This window comes from Pogonomyrmex barbatus, unplaced genomic scaffold (assembly GCF_055798465.1).
Source record: "Pogonomyrmex barbatus isolate J1 unplaced genomic scaffold, ASM5579846v1 scaffold17, whole genome shotgun sequence".
Classification (NCBI taxonomy): Eukaryota; Metazoa; Arthropoda; class Insecta; order Hymenoptera; family Formicidae; genus Pogonomyrmex; species Pogonomyrmex barbatus.
This window is the reverse complement of record NW_028297113.1, coordinates 1,701,498-1,715,603: the sequence shown is the minus strand read 5'-3', so window position 1 is coordinate 1,715,603 and position 14,106 is coordinate 1,701,498. Positions and strand designations below refer to the sequence as shown.

Genomic DNA, 14,106 nt, shown 5'->3' with positions numbered 1-14,106 from the left:
TCTAAATAATTTTGCTCGCGGCATGAGAATTTCTTATTATCAAATAAAAGAGGTCAAAGCTTGAAAACTTGTTAACCAGTTATATTTAAGCTAATATGCTCGCTCTCTCTCTCTCTCTCTCTCTCTCTCTCTCTCTCTCTCTCTCTCTCTCTCTCTCTTCTCTCCGACGTGCGTAATCTGCGATTCGTAGATAAGGTAAATTTACAAATGTTTTTCTCTCGTTTTCCTTTCTCGAGAGGAACGCTCATCGGGTAATACAATGGCATTCGTAACGCCCGACGTATGGACGAGGTAACACGTTTCGTTCGGTGTCGTGTATTTAGAGATCGGATTACGTACGTTACAAAAGACGACTAATATTTAATACGCCGACATAAGCGGGAATCGATCCGCTGGAAGCAATTAGGCTGAAAATCTACGCTAATAATGATTGACTCAGCTCGCCGGAATATCGATAATATTGTTAACCGCTCGTCGATATAATTCCCATGACGAACGAGTCTTTCACGTCATCAGACTTGTCTCCCGGTTTGTCTCTTGCTCCAATATTCATAATTGATATAGGCATGTCGAGTATACATCACGTCATATGGGTCCCGTATGGCAACGTGGATCGAGACACGCCGGCAATTGCACGTGTCGAATCCGCGATGAATCCCGGGTAATCATACGTCACTACTTCCGAAAATACACCTGTTCCGCACTCCTAATCGGCAAGAACGCTTCACTAAATACGGTTTAAACTTTGGCCTCTAGTTTACTCCACCGGCCGCGCGAAATTTGCATTTAATGACAGTAGCGCAGGCAGGACGCGCAGACGAGGCGAGGTGTTTGAGACCGAAGAGGGTGCGATGGTAATTTTGCGCCCTTATGGCCACGATTAAAAGAGACGAGTACACACATAGGGGAAGTTAATTTGAATAACTATCGTAAAAAATTAGTATAAAGTTCACTGAAAGAAAGATGTACGCTCCGCATTACGCGTGAAGGGTAAAAAAGAGGGATGGAGAGAGGGGCGAGAGGGGTTTCTTTCCCTCGCGACAGACCCCTCCTTCCCCCATGACGTTCTTTTTTTTTTTTTTTTTTCAACCGCACGAAGACGGTCGTCGCAGCGCGTTGGAAGAAAAGTCGATAAAAATACCATTAAGATCCCTCGGCGAATATTCCGCCGGCATTATTGTGCAATTTGCTCGAATTACGCGAATCAGCCGCGTCTTTCTGCCCTGAAACACGCGAAACGGCTTGCCTTACCCGACGAAAAAAAAAAAGGAAAAAAAAAAAGGAAAAAAAAAAGAACGCCATTTAACGTCCGTACGATTTAAACGGCCGCCGGGTGAAACTTAACTTAAACTACGAATTACGTCGAGGCTTTCGTTTGGCGCGCGTATCGCACGCGAACGTCCTGTTCAAACGCGTGATTGCGATATCGCCGTTATCTCGCGGTTAAATATGGCGGGCGGGCTGAACAGATGTATCAATTATTAGCGTACGCCGCGTGCGCGCGAGCGGATAAATTTACCAAACCGTTCTTCCTGGAGTTCCGTAGCAGTTCGCGGGAGAGAATTCGAGACCAATAAAGCTGCCAGAGTTTTGCTTTGCCGGTGCTGCGCGATAACTTCCCGTCTTGGCTCATAAATCGACCCGATTATCGCGAATCCTCGGCAAGATATGCCGTCAGCGAGACCCACGTTTCCTACCGGAAAAAGCCCACGCACGAGAAACGACCGCGCCGCACGAAAAATCGGTGTTTCAAGAAAAAGTGATTACCCACGGGGAATTTAAGACACCCCTATCTGGGGCCGTGACCGACTCCTTAGAAAGAAATCTCATTATTTTATCGCGGCGAGGAGATAAGCGAATCGTGACACAGGCGACGACATTTCTTTAACTCGATAAGTCCGTTTGCGTCAACAATTGAATACATCAGCGGCGACATCGTCATTTATCGTCACGCGATGCTGTTCCTATTCGGCGATCGGATTTTCAGGGTGGGACGCGGGAACATCGCGCATCATATTCTCTTGCGGGACGCGAAAATACAAATTGAAATCGAAGAAAGAAAACCCATCGTTTAAGCGAAGTAAAAGCGGGAAATCTTGAGTATAATAATTTAATGCGAACACCGGACGTTCTCCACCGACGACCCCGCGCGGAGAGAACTTTTACCGCGCTCTCGGAAGGTGAAGGGGGAGAATCTTGCGACGACAATGCTGAAAAATTCATACGTTCCGGAGAAGAATATGAGCGGGATTGCGAATAGATAAGGCGAGCACCTGACACGCATATGACAACTAACGGGGCATACGTGGTCGGACGTTAAATCGATACAACTGCCGACGGTACCGGCGGCCCTTCGGGAATTTCATATGACGTTACCACGCGAAAGGTTCCATTTACTTCAAGAAGTCAAGTGTCGATATTTCATCAGAGCAGCAGCATCGATACTTTACGTTTTCAAGGATGAGAACGGTCGATGCGGTGTACAAATTCTCTCGGGCCGGATGACCAGACAAGGTTCTACGGACTCCGTTCCAAGACGTGCCCGAAATATTTCACCGTATCGTACGTGAAGTATCATGAGAAGTTACGAGAAGAACTAATTGAGTAATTACAGCCTATTTCCAAATCATGAATTTTTTTTTAAATAATGTCCATTTTATTTTAACAAATAAAGAAGATTATTAAATACACACACACACACACACACACACACACACACACACACACACACACACACACACACACACACACACACATATATATATATATGTATAAAACTGGAGCGTTTTAGTTATATAAACAATGGACAATTACGCACATCAGGCAAGATCTTGAGCGTCTATTTTTTTAAATTTAATTAAATAAATTATTTCTAAACTTTCGTTCGTAATTACGGGCCGTTTATTTATGGATCTGAAAATATAGCAATCGACATGTCTAATCTCCCCTAAGTAATATTCTAATAATAATCACTCCTAATAATAATTAAAAACTTGTGAGAAATTTTTATTGCAAAAAATATTACTTCAATCAGGAAGAAAGACTTTATTACTTTTTGCAATTTTCTAATTTTATATTATGAATCTTTACACAACGGAAAGAAAGTACGAGAGAGAGAAAGCTACAGCTACAATTTAAAATAATTAAACGGCAAAAGAATTTATTTAAGAGAAATTAATTACAAGCCGTGATTAAAATATTATAATGTTTCGATAGTCATATTTTCTAGTTCAAAATAAAAATCAAAAAATCAAAATATCAGCGGTTACAATTACGTAGCCCACGCGAAAATTCGGAAAACTGAGATTTACCGCCGAGACGATGTCGGAGCTGGCTCACCATTTAAGTGGCCGAAGAGAAAAGTCACGTAAGAACGTCTCGCACACAAGAACTCGAAGATTTCGCCCGGCGCACAATAGCAAAAAGTCGCAAGGTGCGGAAACTCCGAAGGAGCGGGGAAATGTCACGAGTACGACTTTATTACTCGGCTAGTTCGATTTACGAGTTACTCGAATCCAGGTATTTTCCACCGTGAGCAGGTGAGGCGGAGAGAGAGAGAGAGAGAGAGAGAGAGAGAGAGAGAGAGAGAGAGAGAGAGAGAGAGAGAGAGAGAGAGAGAAAGAGAGATCAAGGACGTTCGGTGATAAATTTTCTTGGGCTATAATGGGGCTCTATGGTGGTGATGGTGGTGGTGGTGGTGGTGGTGGTGGTGGTGCTGGTGGTGGTGGTGGTGGTGATGGTGGTGGTGGTGGAACGGGCAGTGACGGGCGCGAATATCGGTGGTAGGATTTCCGCGTCGACTCAAGAGGCGACTCCGGGGTAAGATCGCACGGAACGATGGCGAAAAAAGAAGGAGAGAAGCAGAGAAGGATGAGGGGGTGGGGGAGGGGGAGGGGGTGGATCAGACGATGTCGAAGAATGTCGTTATCGACAAGAAATTTTTCGTGGCGTTTCACGATTACTTGCGAACGGACGGAACTAGAGGACTCTGCGATGAGGAGCGAGTACCTCGCGAGCTGTTTAGGATTGAAATAGAACGCGTCTAAAATTATTCCTCTGGCTGGTCTAGACATACCAGAGAGAGAAAGAGAGAGCAAGAGCGAGAGAGAAAGAACGAGGAGGGAAGAAGGGGAGAGGGAGGGAAAGAGTAAAAGTGGAAAGAGATCGTCCGTTCTTAAAGTGTGTTTCGTCTTCGTCTCTCTCTCTCTCTCTCTCTCTCTCTCTCTCTCTCTCTCTCTCTCTCTGACTTTATGTATTACGCACGTATATTCCTCCATCCCTTTCGTCCGCATTCTAGCGGCGTCTTCAGTCTAATACCGGTCTTGCGTCCTAATACCTCGTTCGTGTCTATAAAGTAAACCCCTCATGAAGCATCGAGCTGGCGCGAGAGGTGTGAGAAATTCCCGGATACTGCGGTTCTCGCGGTGAATGAAAGTGGTCGAAGATCTTTAAAGTTTTACTCGCCGAGAGAGGAGGAAGAGGAAGAGACGGTGGAGACCGGTGGACCGCCAGTAATCCGTTTCCGTCATTCCGTATGCACTCGGCCGCGGCCGGAACTGGTGGTTCCGGAAACGCTGCGAACCGGCGAAATCGGAAAGAAATCGGAATGCAATCGGGGTTCAGAATGGTCGAGGAGAGAACAAGTGAAAAGTTTGCGTAAAAGGCAGTCAAACGAGCCGTTCGGGTGATCTTTACTTAAACGTTTAGACGGTAAAATGGACGGTATCTAAACGGGTATTAAAACCAATATAATTTCGATGAGGAAAAGTTTCGATGCTGCAAATACGAGGAAATTGTATTATATTTATCAATTATCGTGAACACTCGAGTGTTAATTCGTTGTTGACACAGTTGGACTTAAATGTGCGTGTTAAAAAATAATTAAGATAATTAATGAATTTATGACTCGCGCCTTTTAAAATAATTAATTCTGTCGTACTTTTATTTACTTTTATTTATTTTATAAATAACGAAACAAAGCGATCAAAAAGAAATAATATAGCAGAAATAATATAGAAATTAATTAATAGAAATAATATAGCAGAGAGAGAAATAATGTAGAGAGTCGAGTGGAGTGACGGTGGTGTTCATCCAATATTCTAGCAGCGATTCCAATTTGCGAAGAAGGACTCGACTGGCGGAGGAAGTCCTTTTAAATTTGGGTCTCGCTGCTTCTTGATAGAGAATCCCCGAGTGGCTATTTCTCACGGGCGAATAGAATCGTTTAATTCCGCGGACTCGAGATGAGAGAATAGGAATCTGCGCGCGCGCGGCTCGGACCTCGGCCTTTTATGATTCACTACGGCGAAATGACTTTTTTCGGATTCGCGCGCGTTTCTGCCGGACGAAATCGGGCGCTGCGCAAAATTATCATCGCGTGGATTTAATGATATTTTCGGAAGGCGAAATATCTCCGCTCACCTCCTTACATACATATTCCGGTCGTTGAACCCGGCGAATTGTGCCGTTTCTTAATCCCGAGAGTTCGCGAAGCGAGAGGTCGTGCGTTCTACGGCAGAGAGATACAAAATATCGAAACACCTAGCTCCTGTAATATTCAAAAGGATCGGTCGAGGGAAATGGTGCAACATCGAAAGTAACGAAGCAGATCTCCAGACGGTCGCAGCGCAACGACAACTGCAGCGCGCGGAGAGGCGCGCGAGAGAGAGAGAGAGAGAGAGAGAGAGAGAGAGAGAGACAGAGAGGGAAATTGATTGTATTCCAGGGAGATTTATTTCTCACAAAAGTATAGGAATATACAAGGAGACTTTAATCAAAACATAATTAGCTGAAAGTATCAAGGAAACCGGGAGAGATGTCGAATAAGAGCGTAATAACTGTGAGAGATGGGCGATGATAAAAATCTTAGAAGATAAATTTTTCTCTCGCGAGAGACAAGAAGGACGCGTGCAAAAAAAACGGGCCGAAAGAGAATAATATACTTATTAGCGGAAAAAGGAAAGTATAAAGATGTACCTTAAATAAAACGGAATAGAATGAAGGGAAGGAGAAGTCAACTTATGTAAGCGGCGCAATCGTAACAAAACTAAGAGGATACGATATAACCTGCGATATAAAAACGGGACGGGCCGTATTTCAGCCCTACGGCTAAGGGCGATTCGCTCGCATATACACAGGGATCTCGTTAACGGAGCACGGGCGGAGAGTCGGGGAGAGGAGGAGGCGGGGGGGGGGGGGAAGAGAGAGGGAGGAACGCGGCACAAAGGGCTTCTACACGGGACACGGCACGCCGGGCGCGTCCTTCCGCCGCGCGCGCAAGAATGCAGGATCACGATGAATTTTACAGGACCCTCTGCTCGTCGGAGACCCTGCGCTCCGGCAGGAAGGGATTCTTCCATGATTTCAGCGAGCTCGTGATGCAAACCGCGGGCGATACCTGGACGTCGGGGACATTCGGCCGGATCGACGACGACGAGGGACGGATAAGGGCGATCTTCGCTGACGCGAAAGTAAGGGACGTCGTGGCCGACACGCTCGCGAAGGTGAAGCCTCTCTTTCGGGACAAGGACGCGGAGATTTCCAGGCGTAGGCGACTCGAGGGATACCAGCTCGCCGCCGTCGGCGAACACGACAAGGCCCTTTTGCTGTTCAGTCAAGCTGTCCTGCGTGCGCCTCAGCCAGGTCACTACAAGAATATTCATTGTCCATTATTCGGAAAATTTCTAAATGTCGAAATTAACTATAAATATCGTATCCCTGTCCTCGTATCACTTTATTTTATATTTTGCTTACATTTTTTATATTTGAAAATTCTTTGGACAATGAGATGCCAGATAGATCCTGCTTATTAACATTTGACCATATGAATTATTTACAATGATATAATAGATTTTGATGCGATTAAAGTTTTAGACACAATTATTGAATGCCATTAATGGGGTTATTAATTAATCAATCGTTAAATTTACATTTTTTTTATTCATATAAAATAATATACACTTATATATTTCCGTAATTAGAATGCGACGCTACAAATGTTTCATTAAATTATATATAATTATTATTTACTACAATATAATGGCTATTTATTTAATTTAATTATTAATTGCTAATTAATTTAAATTTATATTAAAGCGATGATTCGGTGATGGAGGATTAAAGGTTATTTGTTGATATATTTATGTTGTGTACGATCTTCATCGGATTTTTTTCCCCCGAATCCAATGAATATTTTAATATTTTTATGAATTATAGTTAGAATTATAATTAGTAAAACGTGTGTGTCGAGACGAGCCGATCCGCGTCTGCTTTGGCATCCTGCCAGGTTCACACAAGTGAAATAAATACTTCACTTCAGTTTTGCCCGCTTTCTGGCGACATACGTTAGTCGGCCGAAGAGCCCTCGCATTTTCATAGCTTCATTGGTTTTGTGTCGATAAATCGTTACATTCGCTTACGCGATGGCAATCGACGAGTGGGGGTTGCGGAGCCAAGCAGCGATATTTTTCCAAATCACACGTCATCGATAATATCTGTTTCAGGTAGAAACAAGAAGGTCGATCAGGGTCTGTCGTTGCCGCTGGCGCTGCTGGGAAGAGCCGAGATCTTTATGGCCCTCAAAGAGTATCATTTCGCGCTGGAGGATCTGCGACTGGCCGCCGAGCACGAACTGCCGGATAAACCGACGTAAGCATTCGTCGAATTTCGCAAATCCGTTTGGTGGATTTCTCTTTCATTGCCATGCGTCTCTCGGCAGCGGCCGAGACCGCGGTTGCCCCATCTACAATTTTCCCGCGTCAGTTTCCCCCTCCCGTCCGTGAACTTAATCGCGGGGATGTATATGTACCCCGGATGGTACATCCTTGCCTCTGGGCCCACCATCCCCCCCGGAGACTTCGATATAATGTGGCGAGGAGGTGGAATACGTGCGCCCGAACTTCCTAAAATATTCAGAAGGGATGGGCACTTGCAGGGATGGCGGCGGCGGCGGCGGCGGCGGCGGCGGCCGCTACCGAACGAAACTAGACTCCGGTTTTAGCTTATCCTCTCTGCGGTATCGTTGCTGGCTTCCCGCTAGGTTAACCTCGTGAAACTAGCCGTACGACTAGTCGAAGTAGCCTTTGAGTAGACGAACAATAAACATTTAATGCGGCGCTTTTGAGAGCGGCATTATCCTCCGGCTGCCGACCGATGAGACGGATTAAGTGCGGCGAATGAGCCTTGAATTTTTAAACGCCATTAACTTCATACGTGAGAAGTGCATTTCAAATCGGAAAGGAAATTTTGATCGCGCGACGAAAGAACCCCCTGACGACGTTGGGGACTACTCGTTCGGTGTTCGCTCGAATACGAAAAGTTCGGAAACTTCGAGAGCGAGAACAGGGATGCGAAGATTGCAAGGGATTCCAGAATTGTCGTTATCGAAGTAAATCTAAACGTTTATTTCTCGTATTTTCATTCCCGCGAGTACAAATTGATTATCATAAAAGTTTATTAACGTTAATACGAGGCATAAGATATCACGTGCGTCTTTGTTTGGACAAAAATCTCAAGTTTTCAATGAAGAGAGAGAGAGAGAGAGAGAGAGAGAGAGAGAGAGAGAGAGAGAGAGAGAGAGAGAGAGAGAGAGAGAGAGAGAGAGACTTAATAAATTCAGATTCTAATTATAGATTCCATTTATTTAATAAAACAAGATCGATTTGGAAAATACAAATTTTATATAACAAATGATCTTCCAACTCACTCTCATGTAATATTACTTTCCGAATAATATCGAATCGAAAGGAATAATCGATCAATCGTGTTCAAGTATTTAAACCATCCTGTGTGTGACACATGCGTGAAATTATGTTGGTTAAAATTGTCATTGTACACTGGAGGAAAATATCATAAAATCTCCCACGGCGATGCAATAACAAAGCTAATTCGCTCTACATTCGATGGCGACCGGCGGAATTAATAGTATTTATTTTAATACTTTGTTTACAAAAAGAGTCTAGATTTTTAAAAGAGGATTCACTTAAGCGTACATTTAGGAAAAATTTATTTTTAACATCTTTAAAGTGTTTTTAAAGTAATTACTTAATGCACGATCTTGTAATGAAAATTTCTGCAAGTAGGAAAAAGAAATGATTTCGTTAAGTTAAAATTATTTACCTTTTACTTTCTTATTATTTACTTAAAACTTTTTTAAAATATTAAAGAGTAATTTTAAAAAAGAAAAAAAGCAGGTAATCGAAAGATCTGAGAGTGCTATTAAAAAAAAAGAAAAGGCTTTTGCAGGCTATTTGAAAAAGTAAGTAAAGGTCTCTTGTTTTGCGCTTTTAAGCATTAAATTCCAGGAAATTCGAATCATTTGTGTATTGTCTGGGCATGATCGCATTATAGTGTTGGGTGCTGTCTGAATTTTCGAAAATTTCGCATACAGTCTCTCGCTTTAACGATCCGCATTCTCCGGTTTATCGACGCAGACAGACATAGTTATCATTGCATCAATCGCGTAGACGCGAGTGAACCGCGCTCAACGCCTGGGTCCGGTGGTCTCGGTGAACGTACGTATAAAATCGATAATATAAACACCGTGCGAGCCGCGGGCGAGCGGCCGTAGTAGCTGTTCTGTCAATTAAAATCGCAGCTGAATTAATGACGGATAAATGCGGACATGACGGATTACGCAAAATGGATTTTATCCGGCTCGCGCCACCCGTTATCTGTCCCGCGCCGCAAACGGTGTTACGCTCAGGGGAGCGGGAGGGGGGAGGGTGAGCCGGTCTAATTATAATTGCTATAATTATTCGACGAACGTCACGCGGAATTCTCAAACGCGGCCGAATCATTAGAAACTCAATGCGCAAATGCGCGCGTAACGAGCGCGCCGGTGGATATCATTTTCATTATCATTTTCGGCGATCACGTAATTTTGCAAAAAATTTGTACAAATAATAGCGATATTGATATAGATGCGAGGGAAACGCGCGCTGTAACGACGGAAATTAAATCGGGGTTTTTGCACTGAGAAATCACATGATTTGATTGTGAAACGGCATCCTCGTTTTCGTCGTCTCTTTCCCTCCCCTCTCTTTCTGTCTCTGTTTCTCGCGTAAAATACGCAGATTTTTGCGAATGCCCCCCTCCTCGCAAATGGTATTTCGCAGTGGGAAGGGACGCGAGACGTTATACGAAATAATGTTCGCGGGATGACACTTGAGAAAACGTTGCGTTTGCTTTATCACGGAATAATCGGTCAGTGTATTTTGCGCGAATATAATTGTTAAGGGAGAATTTCGTGGGGAGAAAAGACGAGGCTTCTCCTTCCACGAATTCGTATCAAATTCCGTATTTTTATAATCATTTTTGTATCCCGCGTTTTTATAGTCATTTTTGTGTTTCCCGAACGTCATAGTTAAGATCCGCGGGGGAGGGGGAGGGGAAGGAGGAGAGAACTGAAGTTATAGCGGAAAAGGGAAACTTCTCATGGACGGAATGCACCGTGCTGAATTTAAATCGAGCAAAGCGACGCATAAGACAATTTGTCTTTCCCAACCGAAGAGATAGATACAAACGCTCGGCGACGGAATATCTCTCCTCGCCGAACGAGAACTTTTTAAAGCGATTCCTGAAAAAGGAGAACGAGATTCCCGTTCGCAGTATCCAGCATGACGTTTACATCATCCTCCGTTATTATTGCAATTTATCAGGATTTATCGATAAATTTATCAAGTGATGAATCGTAAGGGAGGGCAGATTAATGCGCGCGATAACTTAACGCGACCGCCAATAAAGATAGAAATCGTCGGGGAGAGCTCGCTGTCGCGCGAGCGCTTGAAAAATATTTCCCGGACCTCGTAATTCTGTTTTCCGACGGTTAACGGCCGAAGAAATGCGCCAACCGGAACTCCCCACCCGGGGAGAGCAGGAGGAGAGAAGTGAGGGGAGAGAGGATAGAGATCGGGCCAGATACGGGATCGAGCCATCAGTTGGAGATAGAGCTTTCCCGCTTCGTCGGGATCACGCGCGCGCAAAATTAGATCGGTCCCGATTTCCGCGAGGGCAATCCGCGACTGGATAAATCGCGGACACGAACCGCACGGGTCGCAATAAACCCGGTTTTTTTTTTCCTCCGTCGAATCCCGGACCGGACCGGACCGCACTCGCTCGTCCCGGGTTTTCCCGGGGAGAAAAAGAGAGACGGATGTTGAACACGATCGGGGGATAGGGGGAAATAGCCGAGGCGAGGAAATCTCGTACGTTTGCCCGTCAGTTCGGCAAGAAGGATTGCTCCTCGAGCTATGAGCTGCCACGGTTTCCTGCAACGGCTTTGATCCAGATTGCGGCAGCTTTCGGGGGATAAGCGACGTAGGGCGACGCGACGCGACGCGACGCGACGCGACGCGATTATCGGGATAAACATGCACGCGGGAAAACCTGGAGCAATGTTTCGCATGATGTAGGAGCGATAAATTTCCCGCCCGCCGCGTCAAATGTGACGTAATTTATTATCGCGTAATTTTATCTAATATTTTAACCTCGAAATGTATATTATACGGCGTTCCTGAAAAATAACATGTAATTTTTTACGTCAAGTTATACAGATGTCGAGTTTTCTGGTGTAAAAAAAAGAGATTAAAAGGAATACTTAAAAATTATTTTTCTATCTGAATATATCTCAATGGAGTAAAAAAAAACCATGTATGTTATTAAAGATTATGCAAGATTAATATATAACGTCGCGAGATTTTTGATAATCATCAGTGGACATCGTGATTTTATTAAGAGAACCAGCTCGTTACTTTGATTTTTTGCAAATTATATAAATTAAAAGTGCTTCGGTTTTATTATTCCTCCAGCAGGCGAAACAAGCAGGGAGCTTTGATCGTAGACAATGCAGAAGAGAGATTTAATTATCGAAATAAAGAGCGGGCGAGAGCAGGGCGATGTTCTAGAAGCTCGAGGAACGCTTTCATGCTCGAAATGACGAAAAGATTCTCTCTCATCGTCGTTACGAGGATACAATTTATTAAGCCGGCAGCTAAAGCGTAAAAACGCGTTTTAGATTTATCGTCCGAGAATTTTATGAAATAAAATAACGCTTGTATACGCCATCAAAGTTGTATCGTACTGTATCCGAGGTAGTCGTGTTGAATTAATGCAACGAGGGTAGCACTCGGCTTTACCGTTCGACCCTTAACCCCTGGGTAACCTTTAATCCCGTCGCAAAAGCTTTAAATCCGTTGGGTGTCTCGAACTTGCGAATCGCGATCCGTGTCGGTCGACAATGGCGATCTTTATCTATCTAGGGAATAAGCTTCGCAATCGAGAAAACGTTAAATCATCTTTTATCTGTTTACTCATATAATTTGTTAAATCTTGTCGACGTTATTTCGGCGCGGTTACAGATACATCCTAACAATCTAAGAAACATCTAGAGAATATTCATCAAAACAGCAGAAATTGCTTAAATATTATTTTAGAATATTATTTAAAATTTATTTGCGAGGTAATTCGGATTTCGGGATTGTTTAGGAGAATCCATTTGTTGATTTGCGAAATATTTCCATAAGAACCGGAAAGAAAGTACAAATCCCACATTAATTAATTAGAGATGCAATTTTACATCTCTTCGGTGAAACCTACACATCGGACTGAAGACATCGGAGGATGGATGACCATGGAAAATCGATTATCCGCCGGACGCTGCAAAACATTTCCCAAGGCCTGTCCTAGCAAGAAAATCCGTACACGGCAAGTAAGATGACGCGTCGCGTTTTCCGGCAAAAAGCGGAAACTCCGCGGGTGTGGGTGAAATTTCGCAAAAGTGGATTAGGCGTCGATGTGAGTCCGAGCGTAGAGAAAGGGAGCTAGAGAGAGCGAGCGAGCGAGCGAGCGAGAGAGAGAGAGAGAGAGAGAGAGAGAGAGAGAGAGAGAGAGAGAGAGAGAGAGAGATTGAGTGTACTTACGGCCAGGCTAATTAATGAAGTAATCGACGTAACTCCGTCTTGGCCCTCCTCCCCGACTCTGCTTAGTCATGGCTGTGAAGTGATCTTGTTTCGACGTCGCCTACGCGGTTAGACTACCGTCTAGTGCTCTTGCCGCATCCCAATGACTCGGCATTATGCCGTCCGTTGATCAGACAGTAGTCCGCAATTAACAAGTTCGCGGCGACGATTTGCGTCTGGCACACACGGCGCCAGAAACGAAAACGAACGTAATAACGAATAATAACCGTAAGCGCACATAACGCACACGCGCGCGTGGAAAATGTCTTCGTAGGCTAATAACGCTCGGCGAATACATCGGATCATATTCCGAGCCGACGTCCGTTTGCTCTTTTATCTCGAAAGTCGTTCAGCAATTCGCAATCTCAAAATTAATCTCAGACTCGTCGAAGATCACGTGACTCTCGCTCTCCTAGGACTCTTACAATGGCGAACGCAATCGATGACCGCGTGGAGGATTGTCGAGAGATATAAAAATCAGATACGAATAAAAGAGAGAAAGAGAGAGAAAAACGTTTCTAAGAAAATACCGTGTCAACCGTATCTCCGAGTATTATATTTTTCACGAGTCCTTTCTCACGCGGCATATGACACCCCCTCCCCTCCCCGTGCGTACGCGAGAGCGCGTCGAGCGATATTCCGCGCGAGGGCAGTTCCTCGTTATCGCGTCCATTGTTACGGCATTAGCATTGTTATATAATTGTTATGGCGCGGGGATTATATTCCTGCAGCGTAACCGTGTATTTCGCGCGCGGTGGATGCGCGCGTCGTGCTTCGACGTGCGATATAACAAAATGGTGGATCGGTTGGCCGATATATCATCCGCGTAACGAAGAATAATTGGATACGCCGTAATTAATGGCGCGCGCCCGCCTGCATTTCGAAGAATCTTCATGCGCTGCGTTCGGCACGTTGCACGTTGCCGATGATCGCGAGGAGCGGAGAGAAAATCCGACGGAGGGGGAGGGCGGGGGGAGGGGGGAGGGGGGAGGGGACCGCGTTCGCCGGTGTAGCCGGACCGCAGAGAAAATAGCTGCCGGATCGACCATATTTCTGTCCGAGCGTGAACGCTGGAAAGAGAAACGTCGCGCTCATATAAACGCTACCTGCCCCGGGCTGGATTATTTTTGCGGGCTGCGTTTCGACATCG

General features: G+C 44.7%; 1 protein-coding gene across 3 annotated transcripts in view; it reads left to right on the top strand.

Annotated features, from left to right (window-relative positions):
* The window catches only part of LOC105431004 (protein-lysine N-methyltransferase SMYD4), a 101,577-nt gene that overhangs the window by 56,155 nt on the left and 31,316 nt on the right, over positions 1 to 14,106 (top strand). The window contains exons 1-2 of one of the 3 annotated variants that reach the window (XM_089074238.1): positions 4,262 to 6,642; positions 7,503 to 7,647. In XM_089074238.1, coding sequence (XP_088930364.1) covers positions 6,282 to 6,642; positions 7,503 to 7,647 — 506 coding nt within the window. In that variant the 5' untranslated portion in view covers positions 4,262 to 6,281. Of the gene's footprint in view, positions 1 to 4,261; positions 6,643 to 7,502; positions 7,648 to 14,106 lie in introns of those variants that run through there. The other 2 variants (XM_089074237.1, XM_089074239.1) reach the window with 2 other exon arrangements.